We start from the raw sequence: 18,370 nt of genomic DNA, 5'->3' as shown, positions 1-18,370 counted from the left end.
AACTCCCATGGAGATAACAGCATGTGGACACTTTATCTCCAAGTGTCTGAATACTGGATTTTAAGTTCACTTTAAAATCATCGTTCAAACTAAAAGTGATTGATTCCCGTGTCGACATGTAACAATTAATGCTCATTTTCTAATAAAGGTCTACCGCGTGGACCCATTAATTGTGCGATGAATGTGGGGACACCAGAAACGTGCCTCTCTCCTAATCCCGCAGCAGTCGGCTGCGATACACCTGGATCAGGAGCTCGGCCTGTGCCCACACCCTGACTTGGGCCTCTGCGTCCTCGGCCGCGTCCACGTCCTCTAGGCCTACCCCTACCCCTCAGTATGCTGTATTACCAGTAATGCAGAAACAGTACGCTGTAATTAAATGTGCCGCTTATTGGCCTGTGGCTGGAGGCTGACTTCACTTACGGAACGCCAGGAAATAATTTGGCGCAAGCCTGCTGTAACACTTAGCTGGCTGCGTATGATTTTGTAGAACTACTACACCCAGCACACACAGACCCAGAACACTGAGCGCAGTGACAGGCAGGCCAAATAGATTTTTTGCCCAATATTTTTTAGAAAAGGCCCACTGCCTATATTCAATCAATAATATGTCTTCTATCCCTGCCTCCACACTTCTGTCCCTAGGGCATGTCACAGAACTGCAGAGTGTTGTACTGTTAACTGCAACACAGCGGTGATTTCAGAGCCCAGACAGAGCCAGGAAATTATTTGGCGCAAGCCTGCTGTAACACTTAGCTGGCTGCGTATGATTTTGTTGTAGAACTACTACACCCAGCACACACAGACCCAGAACACTGAGCACAGTGACAGGCAGGCCAAATAGATTTTTTGCCCAATATTTTTTAGAAAAGGCCCACTGCCTATATTCAATCAATAATATGTCTTCTGCCCCTGCCTCCACACTTCTGTCCCTAGGGTATGTCACAGAACTACAGAGTGTTGCACTGTTAACTGCAACACAGCGGTGATTTCAGAGCCCAGACAGAGCCAGGAAATTATTTGGCGCAAGCCTGCTGTAACACTTAGCTGGCTGCGTATGATTTTGTTGTAGAACTACTACACCCAGCACACACAGACCCAGAACACTGAGCACAGTGACAGGCAGGCCAAATAGATTTTTTGCCCAATATTTTTTAGAAAAGGCCCACTGCCTATATTCAATCAATAATATGTCTTCTGTCCCTGCCTCCACACTTCTGTCACTGGAGTATTACTGCAGGGCGCAATGCTCTGCACGGCCGATATACCAAAAAAAAAAAAAGTGCAACACTGCAAAAAGCAGCCTCCACAGTACTGCACACAGTTAGATGTGGCCCTAAGAAGGACCGTTGGGGTTCTTGAAGCCTAAAATACTCCTAACGCTCTCCCTGCCTAAGCACTTCTGTCCCTGGAGTATTACTGCAGGGCACAATGCTCTGCACGGCCGATATACCGAAAAAAAAAAAAAAGTGCAACACTGCAAAAAGCAGCCTCCACAGTACTGCACACGGTTAGATGTGGCCCTAAGAAGGACCGTTGGGGTTCTTGAAGCCTACAATTACTCCTAACACTCTCCCTATAGCAGCTCCAACACGATAGCACTGTCCCTCAGCTATGTCAGAACGCATCTGTGGCGAGCCGCGGGAGGGGCCGATTTTTATACTCGGGTGACACCTGATCTCGCCAGCCACTCACTGCAGGGGGGTGGTATAGGGCTTGAATGTCACAGGGGGAAGTTGTAATGCCTTCCCTGTCTTTCAATTGGCCAGAAAAGCGCGCTATCGTCTCAGAGATGAAAGTGAAAGTAACCCGAACATCGCGTGGTACTCGTTACGAGTAACGAGCATCTCGAACACGCTAATACTTGAACGAGTATCAAGCTCGGACGAGTACGTTCGCTCATCTCTAATCATTAGTATATGGCAGTATGATTGTATCCAATTCTACTCACTATAAGTAGTATCCTGAAAAATACACAGTAACCACAGGAAACTTTTAGCATGAGAACCCAAATAGTTTGCCATACTGAAATGTATCAATTCTAATATAGAAAATATCTCATCAAATAGACAAATATTTTAGAAAACTAAAAAACAAATTAAAGTGTAAATCTCCTGACACATGTTACACTAAAGAGAGGATTTTTTTTTACAAATGTGTCACGTTTATATACTGTCACGTCCACCCAGGACATGCTGGACTTCTAACCCGCTGATCATGCAAAAATGTGCGCAAACTGTGTAAAAACAATAATAAAGCAAAATACGGGAACTCTTTTCATACCAAAATAACTTCAGGGATGTGGATATGCCTAAACGCAGGCAATTTGGGCTGACAAGGACGTAACTGACCTCGGCTCTAAGTTAGCCCTATGTGGGACAGGGGAAGCATAAGAAACACAATAGAAAAGAAACACAAACTTAGCAAAGAGATGCAGCAGGCAAAGAAACGATCCAGGAGCAAGCTCTGACTGAGACCACAGTCAGAACTAGACTGAAGATTCAACAGCAATTTAGTCCAGCATCAGCCAGACTAAATAGCCCTAGTAATTACCCACGGGTGCTGTTAGGCTTGTCTAACCTAATAACACACCCACCAGGGCCAGAAGATGGAGAACCACCTGCAAAACCTGCACCAGACTATCAGAACAGCAGCAATTCCAGAACTGCCGCAACATATGCAGCCTACAAAAAGGTCAAATGAGTGGTACCATGCAGTGGCATATACAGTGTATGGGAGGGGGCACCCATAGGAAAGAATTACATTGACATCTTGATATTGTACTGGATTTGCCACTCGTGCCTGAAGGACATCAACCATCTCTCTAAGGGTCCCAAAGAATGCATAGTCTTCTCCTATAGTATGGTTTAATCACTTAACCAACAATAAAGCATAACATACAAAAGTAGCAATATTAATTTGCACTCGAACGTGCCCTTGTCATAAAGGATTGATTGCAGAAATGAGCTCTTCAACCATGAAAACTAAACCAGAGGAAGGGGGGGGGGGGCTGTATGTGAGAGAAGCTAGGAAGGAAGGTCATGGTGAAACTGCACCTTAACATAAATCATAGACTACCCAAAAGCACCTCGTTCATGGCACGTTCAAAAATGTATAAGTCCATGTGAAAGAGCCCTAAGTCTCAAGGGCACATTCTTCATCCTAGCCCATATTTTCCAATACAGTAATATAATCTTTTACACCGTATTACCTTATTTTCTTTAAAATAGTCTCAATTTATCTTGAGCAATGATTTACTTCAACTATGTTACTACTACCACTTTAAATGCTAAAGGCATGACCTCTCACTTTTTGTTCTCGGCAGCTATTGGTGAAATAATTTTAATTATTCTTAATAACAATACTAGGATGTGTCTAGTTCTTCATGTATCTGCGATATGTAGCACGGAATGAGTGAGTTTCCACATTTCCAGCTTTTTTAAGGTGTGACTCATGATAAATGGGAAGGAAAACTCAGCATTGCACCGTACAGTGTTCCCACAGAATCCACTGCATTTTTTACCTTTCATTACTTAAAATGTAGTACGGTATAAAAAAATCATACGTTTATAGCAAATTATGAAAAAGTCATAAACTCCTTTGTATACAAGTAGTAATATAACTGTATGAAAAACTACAACAGGCTCCACAAAAAATGCTGTCGGCCATATCTTTTATTTTTCATGAAACATTAAAATGCGAAATTCAGAGAAACGAGAGAGAACAGATGTTGCTGAAGCGATAGAGCAGAACAAGTGTGAACAAAGACTGTAGTGGATGAGTGGAGAGGGAAAAGGAGTATTGAGTAGAGGACTCTGCCAGCGTGGTGAAGCAAGGGTTACGTTGTGCTTTCTCCTTTGAGGTATATTTATACATAGCAGAAATGCTGTCTATTTTCTGCAGCCCCACTACCAGCACTTACGATGAGATTTCAAGAAATCTCACCCAGAAGACTTTATATAAAAAAATCTGAAGTATGAACTAACCTGCAGTGCAGATTTTAGATCTGCAGCATGTCAATTTATGCTGCAGATTCCATGCAGAACTCACCTCTTTAACCCTTTCCAATCCACTGTCTGACGTCTGAAGACATTATGATTTAAGGCTGTACAGCTCCGGTGTTGGAAGACGTACTTTGGGTTTCTCTTACTGTATATTGCCGGCCTCTCTGCTGTCTGAGCCTATCCAACATGTCACCTCATGCAGTACTGGCTTTAGCCAGCAGATAGCACCGTTGTAAAATGGCAGAAAAAGAGTAAGCCCCCTAGGACAATCGGGATACAAATTGGATTGGAAAAGGTTAAATGAGGGGGTGAAATCTACATCAAAATCCGCACATATATAGTATTTAGGGGTACTGTGTGACACAGCCAATAACGGAAAAGCGAGGAGCCAAAGATGTCTAGAAAGCAAATTGTTGATTCTGTTGAAGCCGTGGCTGAAACAGGTCTTCATAGCTGTCTGAACTGGATGAAAAAGACTACAAATTAACCCTTTTCCAGCTGTTTGTGTATGGAGCAGGCTAGGGAGGCAAGCCCACTCTATTGGCATTTGGGGGACATGAATGTCTCTCTCCCCCCTACCCACCCACCCATCCATCCCACAATGAAATTGCAAGGAGCCATTTGGCTGTCATGGCAGCTTAGAGTCTTCTGAAAGACCCCAGGGCTGCCATTAATAATCACCTATCACTTTTAAAAGATTGCCGGTCAGAATATAGTATAATGCATTGCTATGGCATTGAATTATACTGTAAAAGTGAAGAAATGATCACAATTCCAAGTTCCCTGGGAGGTTTAACCCCTTAGTGACGAAGCCTGTTTGCGGCTTAGTGACGGAGCGAAATTTTGGAAATCTGACGTGTCACTTAACATATCATAACTCCGTGAAGGCTTTACATATCCAAGTGATTCTGACATTGTTTTTTCGCCACATGTTGTACTTCATTTAGGTGGTAAAAATTTTGAGGAACGCTTTATTTTCCGGCACCAAGCCAAGATTGTAAAGGCTCATAGGCTCATAGGTGTCAGAATTATAGATAACCCCACAAATGACCCCATTTTAAAAACTGCACCCCTTAATGTATTCACTGAGGGGGGTCAGGAGTATTTTGACCCCACAGTTTCTTTTCAGGAATTAATGCAATTTAGAGTAAAAATAAATAAATTTCATATTTTTGCAAATACGTAATTTTTAACACAGAATTTTTTTCTATAGTGCACATGAAAACGAGGATTTACACCGCAAAATGCATACCCCCGTTTGTCCCGTGTTCAGAAACATACCCATTGTGGCCCTAATCTTCTGTCCGTGTGCACAACGGGGCCAAAACCGAAAGGAGCAGCCGGTGGCTTTCAGATCAGACATTTTGCTTGAAGGCGTTTTGGGCCCCATTGCCCACTTGTAGACCCCTCAAGCGGACAAAACGACAGAGGACCCCCACAAATGACCTCATTTTGGAAACTAGACCTCTTAGCGCATTAATATAGGGGTGTACTGCATATTTTGACCCAACAGTTTTTGAATGAAGCAAAGCAAAGCAGAAGGAAAAATTACGATTTTTGTTTTTTTTATCAATCATGTGATTTTAAAAACAGTTTTTTTTGGACAGCAGACATATAAATGGAGGCTTTCACCCAAAAATGGATACCCCCGTTTGTCCCGTGTTCAGAAACATACCCATTGTGGCCCTAATTTTCTGTCCATATGCACAACGGGCCCAAACTGGAAGGAGCAGCGGGTGGTTTTCAGAATAGACATTTTGCTTGAAGGCGTTTTAGGCCCCATTGCACACTTATAGAACCCGTGAGTGACCAAAACGACAGAGGACCCCCACAAATGACCCCATTTTAAAAACTGTACCCCTTAACGCATTAATCTAGGGGTGTACTGCGTATTTTGACCCCACAGTTTTTAAATGAATCGAAGCAAAGCAGAAGGAAAAAAATACGATTTTTGTTTTTTTGGTAATTATGTAATTTTAAAAATAGTTTTTTTTTGTACAGCACACATAGGAATGAAGACGTGCACCCCAAAATGTATACCCCCATTTGTCCCGTGTTCAGAAACATATGCATTGTGGCCCTAATCTTCTGTGTGGATGCACAACGGGGCCCAAACTGAACGGAGCGTCAAACTTTAACTGTCTTTTGACTTTTACGTGACCGCCATTATCCATTGGATAATGGCGATCACGTGACTGAAGACGTTCACCGTGGCCCTCTGTGACATCTCTAAGCTCTTGGCTACCTTTAGTAGCCAGGAGCAAGGAGATTTTAAATTTTCTCTGGCCCTCCCCAGCTTCTGCGCTTGCGTCTGCCATTTTGGCGATGGGCGCATGCGCCAAAACTGGGGGAAGGTCCGCGGATAAGGATCCCGTCAGGGAACCTCGCTGGTGGCCTTATTTAAGTAATTTCACCTCGCCTCACGGATGCGATCAGTGATGGGAGGTGAAAACTGAGCTTTTTTTTAACTTTTACGTGATCGCCGTTATCCATTGGATAACGGCGATCACGTGACTGGGAAACGGGTACCATGGCACCCCATGAAATCTCCAGGCTCTTGGCTACATTTAGTAGCCAGGTGCAGGGAGATTTTAAATTACCGCGCCAATCTGCGGCTTTTGCGCCTGCGCCCGCCATTTTGGCGACGGACGCGTGCGCAAAAGCCGGGCAAGGTCCGCGGATAAATCTGGGGGCTTAGGGTACCTAATTTTATCTCCCCTCATGGATATGATCCATGAGGGAGATGAAACAAACTTTTTATCTTTTTTTTTTTACACTTTTTAAACTTTTTTTTAACTTTTACATGATCGCTGCTATCTATTGGATAGCAGCGATCATGTGAGCGGGAACCGCATACAGCGGCTCCCGGTGACAGCTCCCTGCTCTCGGCTACTCATTTTAGTCGAGAGCAGGGAATTTTTACATTTCCCGGGCCTCCCGGCTCTCTGCGCATGCGCGTGACGTAATGCGTCTGGCGCGCTTGCGCAGACGCTGGCGGCAGTGCCGGGGAGAAGGCAGAAGTATCCGGACGCTGCGGAGGACCGGGGGTGAGTACTCTCAGCTCCCCTTACGGATCCGATCCGTAAGGGGAGCTGAAACTTTAATTGTTTTTAACTTTCCATTGAGTTTAACGCTGTCGCCGGTATCCAGTGGATACCGGCGATCACGTGACCGGGGGTGGGGTCCCGCGGTCCTCCGGTAACCGGCAGCATGGAGCTATCACGTCCTGAGCCTGCAGGGCTGTCATTCCTAGAGGATGCATAAAACTACGTCCTCTAGGAATAAAGCCCAGCCGGCCAGGACGTAGAATCCCTATGGGGCCGTCATTAAGGGGTTAAAGACAAATGTAGATATGAGTAAAATAAAATGTAAAATATTAACGTTTAACCCTACCCCCCCCCCCCCATTTTCCCATGTGCCACATAAAAAAATGTAAATAAAAAAAACTGGTATCACTGATTATTAAAATATCACATTATTAATCCTGTACGGTAAATGCCATCAGAAAAAAAAATTATGCAATCCCATTAATGTGTTTTTTTGTTCACCCCTTATTCAAGAAAAAAACGGAATAAAAAGTCATATGTACGCCAAGGTTTATATTAATAATAAAGTACAGGTCAGCCCACAACAAACGAGCTATCGCACAACCCCAGCTATGAAAATAAAGATACGAACATGTCGCTTTTACTGCATCATGAATGTTGGAAAAAAATGCATTGCTTTCCACATAGAAATTTTCCAACATATCATATGGTGCATTAACTGATACCAGTGAAAAATACAACTTGTCCTGCAAAAACAAGCCCTCATGTAACTATGTTGTCAGAAAAATAAAAGAGCTATGATTTTTTGAAAGTGGGGAAAAAAAATAAAAATGGGAAAACAAAAAATGTCTGCAGCAGGAAGGAGTTAAAGAATACATCACTTGTTAGTCTTTGCAGGTTGTATAAGTGATTACAGTACAGTCAAATCTAAAGCGCTACTGTGGAACTGGTATCACCACTATATGGTCATGCTATAGTCATTGGAGGTTTTTATTCAATAATAGTAATAATAAACTTTATTTGTATAGTGCCAACGTATTCCGCATAGACAGGAGGAATACAGAAAGACAAAAGTACAAAAATTACAGAACCACGGTTACATATAGTAATCAGTTGATTGATACAATAGGGGTGAGGGTCCTGCTCCAACGAGCTTACATACTACGAATAGTGGGGTGATACAGAAGGTAAAGGGGCTGGAGATGTGCACGGTATGGCGAAGTGGAAGAGTGAGCGATGCTATACACATAGACAATGGTTAGACATTTAGCCGTGTGACGGCAGAAACGGTGTGACTGCAGGAGCGGTTTATGATGGCTAGCAGGGATTGCAGTCACTAGGGCAGAGAGCATGTTATCAGGCGGAGTACAGAGGGGTTTGTTTAGGTAATGCGGTATGCCTCCCTGAAGAGGTGCGTTTTTAGAGCACGCCTGAAGTTCTGCAAGTCCTGGATTGCTCGGGTAGCCTTTGGTAGTGCGTTCCAGAGGACCGGTGCTGCTCTGGAGAAGTCTTGGAGGCGGGAATGAGAAGTTCGAATTAAAGGGGCACTCAGTCTGGTTTCATTAGCAGAGTGGAGAGCCCGGGCTGGTTGATGGATTGAGATGAGGGAGGCGATATAGGGGGGCGCTGCACTGTGGAGGGCTTTGTGGATGAAAGTAGCGAGTTTAAATTGAATTCTGTATTTAACGGGCAGCCAATGCAGTGACCGGCACAGGGCAGAGGCGTCCGAGTAGCAGCTGGACAGGAAGATGAGCCTGGCTGCCGCATTCAGGATGGATTGGAGAGGGTAGAGTCTGGTGCAGGGGAGGTCGATCAGCAACGACTTGCAATAATCGAGAGTGGATGAGGGCAACATTAAGCGTTTTTAGCGTGTCCACAGTGAGAAAAGAGCGGATTCTTGCGATGTTCTTGAGGTGCAGCTGACATGTTCGGGCCAGAGATTGGATGTAGGGGGTAAAAGAGAGATCAGAGTCAAATATGACCCCAAGGCAGCGGGCATGTTGTCTAGGAGTTATGGTGGCGCCACACACTGAGATGTCAGGATGAAGTCAGTTAGTGGAGGGTGGAAATACCAGTAAGTCAGTTTTAGAGAGGTTTAGTTTTAGGTAGCAATACTATATTTGCATTACTATATAGCAATGCAAATATAGTAATAATAGTCTTTATGTATTGTGTTTTGGTAAACAACCTTAGGGAGGTAATATTTAACTCCTTAACAACCAGGCTGTTTTGTACCTTAAGGACCAGAGACTTTTTAGGGATTTTACCCATGTGGCGGTTTTACTGCTGTATTTTGTTTCCTTTAGCTACCAAAGTGATTTTTGCTGTGTTTATTTCCATGACATATAGGGCGATTTTTTTGAAATTTGTTTTTCACTGACTGTTTTTCCGATTTTTAGTTTTATTGGGGGTAAAATGCTAAAAAAATGATTTTTTTAAACATTTTATAGTTTAAAAAAATTTAGTATATTTATGCTAAAATAAAGTACGGCAACGGGTTCCTCAATTTGTTTCGGACGTTTTGATATATAATATGTATGGTTTTGGTTGGCGTTGGCTTTTTATGTTATTCTCTTTCTAATGTGTATATTTGTTGTTGTATTCTGGAATTTTTATTTACTGATGAATGTAATTATGTTTTTATAATTTTTTGTAATTATGTGGCTGTGATTGGTGCATCGAGCACTGACTCTGATTGGCTGACAACCAATCAAAGCAATCTCTTGCTGCAGGCAGAGTTTTCAATCTCTTTTACTAGCAAGAGATCCTCTGTCAGCCTCAGGCCTCCCTCCCACAGGCATTTGCAAAAACGCTGCGTTTTTCAATGCTGCGTGAATTGCTGAAGCTTAATGCCAGAACTGTGTGTGAGAGGCCATATACTCACCTAGCAGGCGCCAACCTAGTCCCTCCCGCTGTTCTCCGGCATTCCTGCAGGCCTCTGGGCACTTGTCATTGCCAACAGAGCATCTCTTGACGGTAACGAGGTTTAAAGACGCCGCTTCAGCAAGAGATTGCTCTGATTGGCTGAGCTGCATGCTCAGCCAATCAGAGCCAGCGCTCGATGCACCAATCACAGCCATTTATTGAATGGCTATGATTGGTTCATGAAGCGCAGGCTCTGATTGGTTCATCAAGTGTTGACTCATCCAATCAGAGCAATCTCTTGCTGGAGATGGGGTCTTCAAACCTCGTTACCATCAAGAGATGCTCTGTTGGTGAAGACAAGTGCCCAGAAGCCTGCCCGGAGCTCCGGAGAGCAGAGGGAGGGACCCGGACGGTGCCTGCTAGGTGAGTATTGCTTCTTTTCTTCTTCACATAGCATAGTTTTCGGGGTAGGGCTTATATTTCAAACCCCCTCCGCAAATCAGGTTAGCAATCTACGTTTAATGCTGCGGTACAAAGTTGGGCGTGTTTTCAGCAGCACTGAAACCGCTACCCATTCATTTCAATTGGCGACGCAAGGCTGATAACGGCCAAAGATATAACATGCATCGCTGTCAAAGCACAGCGTTGAAGACGCTGCGTCGTAACGTTTGTGGTCGTAGCCCCATTGAAATGAATGGGAGCGTTGTACAGCATTTAGCAAAGCGCTGAAAACGCAGTGCTAAATGCTGTACAAAAACGCTTGTATGATGGAGGCCTAGCTTCACATGAGAGTATGCATATTTGTGTTTTTTTTGTGCACTCAAGGCATGTTCATTTGCGCAAGCAAAACAAAGACGCACCGATTTAAGTGGCTAATTATTAGTCTAATACGCTTCAGATTTTTTTCTTTTTCCTGCACAATTACGCAATGTTTCGTGCATCTGCCAGCGTGTTTTGGGCCTATCTGCACATCACCATTGACTTCTATAGGGACTTTGGTTGCACAAATGAGCAGGAAAATAGAGCATGCTGCATTTTTTTCTGCAGGAATATACGCTCATGTGAATCCACTGAAATCAATGTGTTCTATTCTCTGTGTATTGCGCAAATATGCCTACGTCAAGGGGGCCTAAAGAATATATGGCGAGGAGGCATGTTGCCTTGGAATCCCAGGAACTCCACTGGAGGCGCTGATATCAGTACTGCAGTCTCTGATCACCACCTTTTGCATTGACTGTATTAATGGTACAATACTTTGCTATTGGTCCCAAATTTAATAATGCCCCACAGCACCCTTGGTCTAAAACCAGGCCTGGCAGCTGCTATCACTTTTGATCTCTTCCATAAGGAGCTGACAAGGAAAGCAAAGAAACCTTCCAGCGAGAATACCATGGCAATGTTCATTGTGTAGCAGTTAAGAATTTAACCCTGTATGTAATATTTCTTTTGTCTGCTAATCAAAACTTGCAATGACAGATATTTTTCTCATCTCCCTAGGCATGTGATTTATGCCCCTAATCAGCACAATCTGTACGCCGCCTCCAGTTTTCCAGGGTTGGCTTCTGCAATGTTTGATATTGACAATGATCCAAAGCAGGAAAGACGCTGGCAACAAGTTAAAAAGGAAATTTCTATAATTGCTTACACCATAGCCTCTGCTGCTAGCACCATTCAGGAGCCCAGCAGTATAGGTGGAGGCAGCACAAAACACTAAAGCGAGATCTCGCATCACAGGACTAGAACAATCCAATGTATCCAAAGCTTCTGTAATGACTTGTGATTTCAATGCAGAGTGACACCTGTCTGATGTCTTAGCTGTTTCATACTGATATAATGTACACAGATCAATGGATATTCCAGGCATTTATGATGTATTGATATATATGGGAGTGAAGCCCTCTATTACACTGCTGAATCTGACCACCAATGACAATGTCCAACCCCGCTGCACTGACAGAAGGCTGGAGGATCAGCTGATTGGAAGGAATACTGCGCGATGAAATATCCCTTTAACTATTCAGATTTGATATTGGATATGGTTTAGGGCTTCATAGTTTTTGGGTCAAGCCCAATGCGGTTTATTCTTGCTGGTTTTTGGATTCTAAGGCCTTAGTCACACGGGCCTTGATGGATGATGGATGCGCATCCGCAAATCGCGTGACCGTGGCCGAAAAATCGCCCGAAAAATCTGCTCCTAGCCGCGTTTCAATAGAAACGGGCCGCAGCTGTACAGCGCATTGAATTCAATGGAGCCGGCAATACAGTCGGCTCCATTGAAAGCAATGGGCTGCGGGCGATCTCACGATGAATTTTCGGGAAGGGCTTAAAAATATAAGCCCTTGCCGGAAATTCATCCAGAAATGTGTAAAAACAAAAAATATATATACTCACCTGGTCCCGGCAGACGTAGTTCAGCGCGGCCGGCCGGCAGTTCTCCTGAACTGCTCTGAGTAGTATTCAGCAGCCGGGGATTTTAAATCCCCGCCTGCTGAATGAGCTGCCTCTGATTGGTCACAGCCTCACCAAACAGAGGCAGCTCTCACTCACACCCATTCATGAATTCATGAATGGGTGAGTGAGTGCTGCCTCTGATTGGTCCCTGCGCTGAGCCAATCAGAGGCAGCACTCACCCATTCAGGAGAACTGCCGGCCAGCCGCGGCTGAACTCCGTCTGCCAGGACCAGGTGAGTATTTTTTTTTTTCCGTTTTTACACATTTCTGGATTAATTTCTGGCAGGGGCTTATATTTTTAAGCCCTTCCCGAAAATTCATCCCACGTTCGCCGGCAGCGTATTGCTTTCAATGGAGCCGGCTGTATTGCCGGCTCCATTGAATTCAATAGGCAAACATCATTCTTCTCTGCCACAGCTGTTACAGCTGTGGCAGAGGAGAATGATTTGTCTACTATATGTTCTCAATGGGGTTGGCGCTGCTGCGAGAGAAGAGAATAGGAATCGCAGATCGCAGATAGGTGCGATCTGTGATTTCTGTTCTATAATTTATCGGACGAGCGCATAAAAAGCGCTCATGTGTCCGATACCATTGCAAAGCAATGGTTTTATAAAATCGCCGGACGCATGCACATGCGCAAATCGCGCAAGAAAACACCCGTCTGACTGAGCCCTAAATGAGAAATTGTAATGAAAGGGGTTTGGGGTAAAAAACAGCATTTAGTTATGTACTCCAGTGATCCAAAAGGAAAGTACTGATCCACTCTTAGTGTTATATAAATTTTGTTAAGGGCTCCAGCTTCTTACAGTACAAATTCAATACATTGTTGCGACATGCTAGCAAAACTTTTAACAAGCTGCTATCTGCAACCAAGTCCACTGACGGAGTATCACAAAATAATGTTTTTTTCATTGTGTCTCACACATCTTGCAATATATGGAGGAATGGTAATGATTAGAGATGAGCAAGCACCAAAATGCTCGGGTGCTCGTTACTCGAGACAAATTTTTCGTGATGCTCGAGGGTTCATTTCGAGTAACGAACCCCATTGAAGTCAATGGGCGACTCGAGCACTTTTGTATATCGCCGATGCTCGCTAAGGTTTTCATTTGTGAAAATCGGGGCAATTCAAGAAAGTGATGGGAACGACACAGCAACGGATAGGGCAGGCGAGGGGCTACATGTTGGGCTGCATCTCAAGTTCCCAGGTCCCACTATTAAGCCACAATAGCGGCAAGAGTGGCCCCCCCCCCCCCCCTCCCAACAACTTTTACTTCTGAAAAGCCCTCATTAGCAATGCATACCTTAGCTAAGCACCACACTACCTCCAACAAAGCACAATCACTGTCTGCATGACACTCCGCTGCCACTTCTCCTGGGTTACATGCTGCCAAACCCCCCCCACGACCCAGTGTCCACAGCGCACACGCACACCAAACTGTCCCTGCCCAGCCTTCAGCTGCCCTCATGCCACGCCACACTCATGTCTATTTATAAGTGTATCTGCCACATGAAAAGCAGGCATACACTGCAGAGGGTTGGCACGGCTAGGCAGCGACCCTCTTTAAAAGGGGCGGGGCGATAGCCCACAATGCTGTACAGAAGCAATGAGAAATCCAATCCTGTGCCACCTCCATCTGGAGCTGCACACGTGGGCATAGCAATGGGGAACCTATGTGCCACACACTATTCATTCTGTCAAGGTGTCTGCATACCCCAGTCAGACCGCGGTTTTTTATATATAGTCACAGGCAGGTACAACTCCGCAATGGGAATTCTGTGTGCACCCACAGCATGGGTGGCTCCCTGGAACCCACCGGCGGTACATAAATATATCCCATTGCAGTGCCCATCACAGCTGATGTAATGTCGTGCTTAATGCAGGTGGGCTTCGGCCCACACTGCATGCCCCAGTCAGACTGGGGTTCTTTAGAAGTGGAAACAGATGCATTTACAACTCCCTGTGGACCCACAGCATGGGTGGGTGCCAGGAAGCCACCGGCGGTACATAAATATATCCCATTGCATTGCCCAACACAGCTGAGGTAGTAATGTCATGTTTAATGCAGGTGGCCTTCGGCCCACACTGCATGCCCCAGTCAGACTGGGGTTCTTTAGAAGTGGAAACAGATGCATTTACAACTCCCTGTGGACCCACAACATGGGTGGCTCCCTGGAACCCACTGGCGGTACATAAATATATCCCATTGCATTGCCCATCACAGCTGATGTTATGTCAGCTGTAATGCAGGTGGGCCAAAAATTTATTGGATTACACTGTAGGCGAGGGCCCACAAAAATTGGTGTACCAACAGTACTAATGTACCTGAGAAAAATTGCCCATGCCCAACCGAGAGGGCAGGTAAAACCCATTAATGGCTTTGGTTAATGTGGCTTAATTGGTAACTAGGCCTGGAGGCAGCCCAGTTAAAATAAAAATTGGTTGAGGTGAAAGTTTCAACGCTTTAATGAGCATTGAAACGTATAAAAATTGTTTAGAAAAATTATATGACTGAGCCTTGTGGGCCTAAGAAAAATTGCACGTTCGGCGTGATTACGTGAGGTTTCAGGATGAGGAGCAGGAGGAGGAGGATGAATATTATACACAGATTGATGAAGCAAAAAGGTCCCCGTTTTGGATGGTGATAGAGAACGATGCTTCCATCCGCGGGTGCAGCCTACGTATTGTTTAGGTATCGCTGCTGTCCGCTGGTGGAGAAGAGAAGTCTGGGGAAATCCAGGCTTTGTTCATCTTGATGAGTGTAAGCCTGTCGGCACTGTCGGTTGACAGGTGGGTACGCTTATCCGTGATGATTCCCCCAGCCACACTAAACACACTCTCTGACAAGACGCTAGCCGCAGGACAAGCAAGCACCTCCAGGGCATACAGCGCGAGTTCAGGCCACGTGTCCAGCTTCAACACCCAGTAGTTGTAGGGGGCAGAGGCGTCACCGAGGACGGTGCTGCAATCGGCTACGTACTCCCTCACCATCCTTTTACAGTGCTCCCGCCAACTCAGCCTTGACTGGGGACCGGTGACACAGTCTTGCTGGGGAGCCATAAAGCTGTCAAAGGCCTTAGAGAGTGTTCCCCTGCCTGCGCTGTACATGCTGCCTGATCTCTGCGCCTCCCCTGCTACCTGGGCCGCGGAAATGCGCCTTCGGCCACTAGCGCTGTCGGATGGGAAGTTTACCATCAGTTTGCCCACCAGCGCCCTGTGGTATAGCATTCTCGAACCCCTTTCCTCTTCGGGAATGAGAGTGCAAAGGCTCTCCTTATACCGTGGATCGAGCAGTGTGTACACCCAGTAATCCGTAGTGGCCAGAATGCGTGTAACGCGAGGGTCACGAGAAAGGCATCCTAACATGAAGTCAGCCATGTGTGCCAGGGTACCTGTACGCAACACATGGCTGTCCTCACTCGGAAGATCACTTTCAGGATCCTCCTCCTCCTCCTTCTCTGGCCATACACGCTGAAAGGATGACAGGCAAGCAGCATCTGTCCCCTCAGCAGTGGGCCAAGCAATCTCTTCCCCCTCCTCCTCATGCTCCTCCCCCTCCTCCTCAACGCGCTGAGATATAGACATGAGGTTGCTCTGACTATCCAGCGACATACTGTCTTCCCCCGCCTCCGTTTCTGATTCCAAAGCGTCTGCCTTTATGCTTTGCAGGGAACTTCTCAAGAGGCATAGCAGAGGAATGGTGACGCTAATGATTGCAGCATCCCAGCTCACCATCTGGGTAGACTCCTCAAATTTTCCAAGGACCTGGCAGATGGCTGCCAACCAGGCCCACATTTCTGTAAATAATTGAGGAGGCTGACTCCCACTGCGCCGCGCAAGTTGGAGTTGGTATTCCACTATAGCTCTACGCTGCTCATAGAGTCTGGCCAACATGTGGAGCGTAGAGTTCCACTGTGTGGGCACGTCACACAGCAGTCGGTGCACTGGCAGATTAAACCGATGTTGCAGGGTCCGCAGGGTGGCAGCGTGCGTGTGGGATTTGCGGAAATGTGCGCAGAGCTGGCGCACCTTTCCGAGCAGGTATGACAAGTGGGGGTAGCTTTTCAGAAAGCGCTGAACCACCAAATTAAAGACATGGACCAGGCATGGCACGTGCGTGAGGCTGCCGAGCTGCAGAGCCGCCACCAGGTTACGGCCGTTGTCACACACGACCATGCCCGGTTGGAGGCTCAGCGGCGCAAGCCAGCGGTCGGTCTGCTCTGTCAGACCCTGCAGCAGTTTGTGGGCCGTGTGGCTTTTCTCTCCTAAGCTGAGTAGTTTCAGCACGGCCTGCTGACGCTTGCCCACCGCTGTGCTGCCACGCCGCGTGACACCGACTGCTGGCGATGTGCTGCTGCTGACACATCTTGATGGCGAGACAGAGGTTGCGTAGGAGGAGGGTGGTTTAGTGGAGGAAGCATACATCCCCGCAGATACCACCACCGAGCTGGGGCACGCAATTCGGGGGGTGGGTAGGACGTGAGCGGTCCCAGGCTCTGACTCTGTCCCAGCCTCCACTAAATTCACCCAATGTGCTGTCAGGGAGATATAGTGGCCCTGCCCGCCTGTGCTTGTCCACGTGTCTGTTGTTAAGTGGACCTTGGCAGTAACCGCGTTGGTGAGGGCGCGTACAATGTTGCGGGAGATGTGGTCGTGCAGGCCTGGGACGGCACATCGGGAAAAGTAGTGGCGACTGGGAACCGAGTAGCGCGGGGCCGCCGCCGCCATCATGCTTTTGAAAGCCTCCGTTTCCACAAGCCTATACGGCAGCATTTCTAGGCTGATCAATTTTGCAATGTGCACGTTTAACGCTTGAGCGTGCGGGTGCGTGGCGTCGTACTTGCGCTTGCGCTCAAACTGTGGCGCTAGCGACGTCTGGACGCTACGCTGAGAGACATTGCTGGATGGGGCCGAGGACAGCGGAGGTGAGGGTGTGGGTGCAGGCCAGGAGACGGTACTGCCTGTGTCCTCAGAGGGGGGTTGGATCTCAGTGGCAGGTTGGGGCACAGGGGGAGAGGCAGTGGTGCAAACCGGAGGCGGTGAACGGCCTTCGTCCCACTTTGTGGGGTGCTTGGCCATCATATGCCTGCGCATGCTGGTGGTGGTGCCTCCCCAGCTGATCTTGGCGCGACAAAGGTTGCACACCACTGTTCGTCGGTCGTCAGGCGTCTCTGTGAAAAACTGCCACACCGTAGAGCACCTTGACCTCTGCAGGGTGGCATGGCGCGAGGGGGCGCTTTGGGGACCAGTTGGTGGATTATTCGGTCTGGCCCTGCCTCTACCCCTGGCCACCGCACTGGCTCGGCCTATGCCCACACCCTGACTTGGGCTTCCGCGTCCTCGCCCGCGTCCACGTCCTATAGGCCTACCCCTACCCCTCAGCATGGTGTATTAGCAGTAGTGCAGAGACAGAATGCTGTAATTAAATGTGCCGCTTATTGGCCTGTGGTTGGAGGCTGACTTCGTTTACGGAACCCCAGGAAATAATTTGGCGCACGCCTGCTGTAACACTTAGCTGCCTGCGTATTTATTTGGAGAACTACTACCCCCAGCAGACACGGACCCAGAACACTGAGCAGAGTGACAGGCAGGCCAAATAGATTTTTTTCCAATATTTTTTTGAAAAGGACCACTGCGTATATACAATCTATAATATATGTCTTCTGGCCCTGCCTACACAATTCTGTCCCTGCAGTGTGTCACGGAACTGCAGTGTTGCACTGTTATTAACTGCAACAGACCGGTGATTTCAGAGCCAGGAAATAATTTGGCGCAAGCCTGCTGTAACACTTAGCTGGCTGCGTATTTATTTGGAGAAATACTACCCCCAGCCGACACGGACCCAGAACACTGAGTACAGTGACAGGCAGGCCAAATAGATTTTTTTCCAATATTTTTTCAAAAGGACCACTGCGTATATTCAATCAATAATATATGTCTTCTGGCCCTGCCTACACAATTCTGTCCCTGCAGTGCGTCACGGAACTGCAGTGTTGCACTGT

At 46.6% G+C, this 18,370-nt stretch overlaps 1 protein-coding gene across 1 annotated transcript in view; it reads left to right on the top strand.

Moving 5' to 3' along the window:
* The window catches only part of LOC136571795 (putative N-acetylated-alpha-linked acidic dipeptidase), a 114,347-nt gene extending 102,717 nt beyond the window's left edge, over positions 1-11,630 (top strand). The window contains exon 17 of the mRNA XM_066572423.1: positions 11,414-11,630. Coding sequence (XP_066428520.1) covers positions 11,414-11,630 — 217 coding nt within the window. The remainder of the gene's footprint in view (positions 1-11,413) is intronic.
* The last annotated feature ends 6,740 nt before the right edge of the window (positions 11,631-18,370 follow it).

Source organism: Eleutherodactylus coqui, chromosome 6 (assembly GCF_035609145.1).
Source record: "Eleutherodactylus coqui strain aEleCoq1 chromosome 6, aEleCoq1.hap1, whole genome shotgun sequence".
In the NCBI taxonomy this organism is placed as follows: Eukaryota; Metazoa; Chordata; class Amphibia; order Anura; family Eleutherodactylidae; genus Eleutherodactylus; species Eleutherodactylus coqui.
This window is presented reverse-complemented; position numbering and strand designations above follow the sequence as displayed.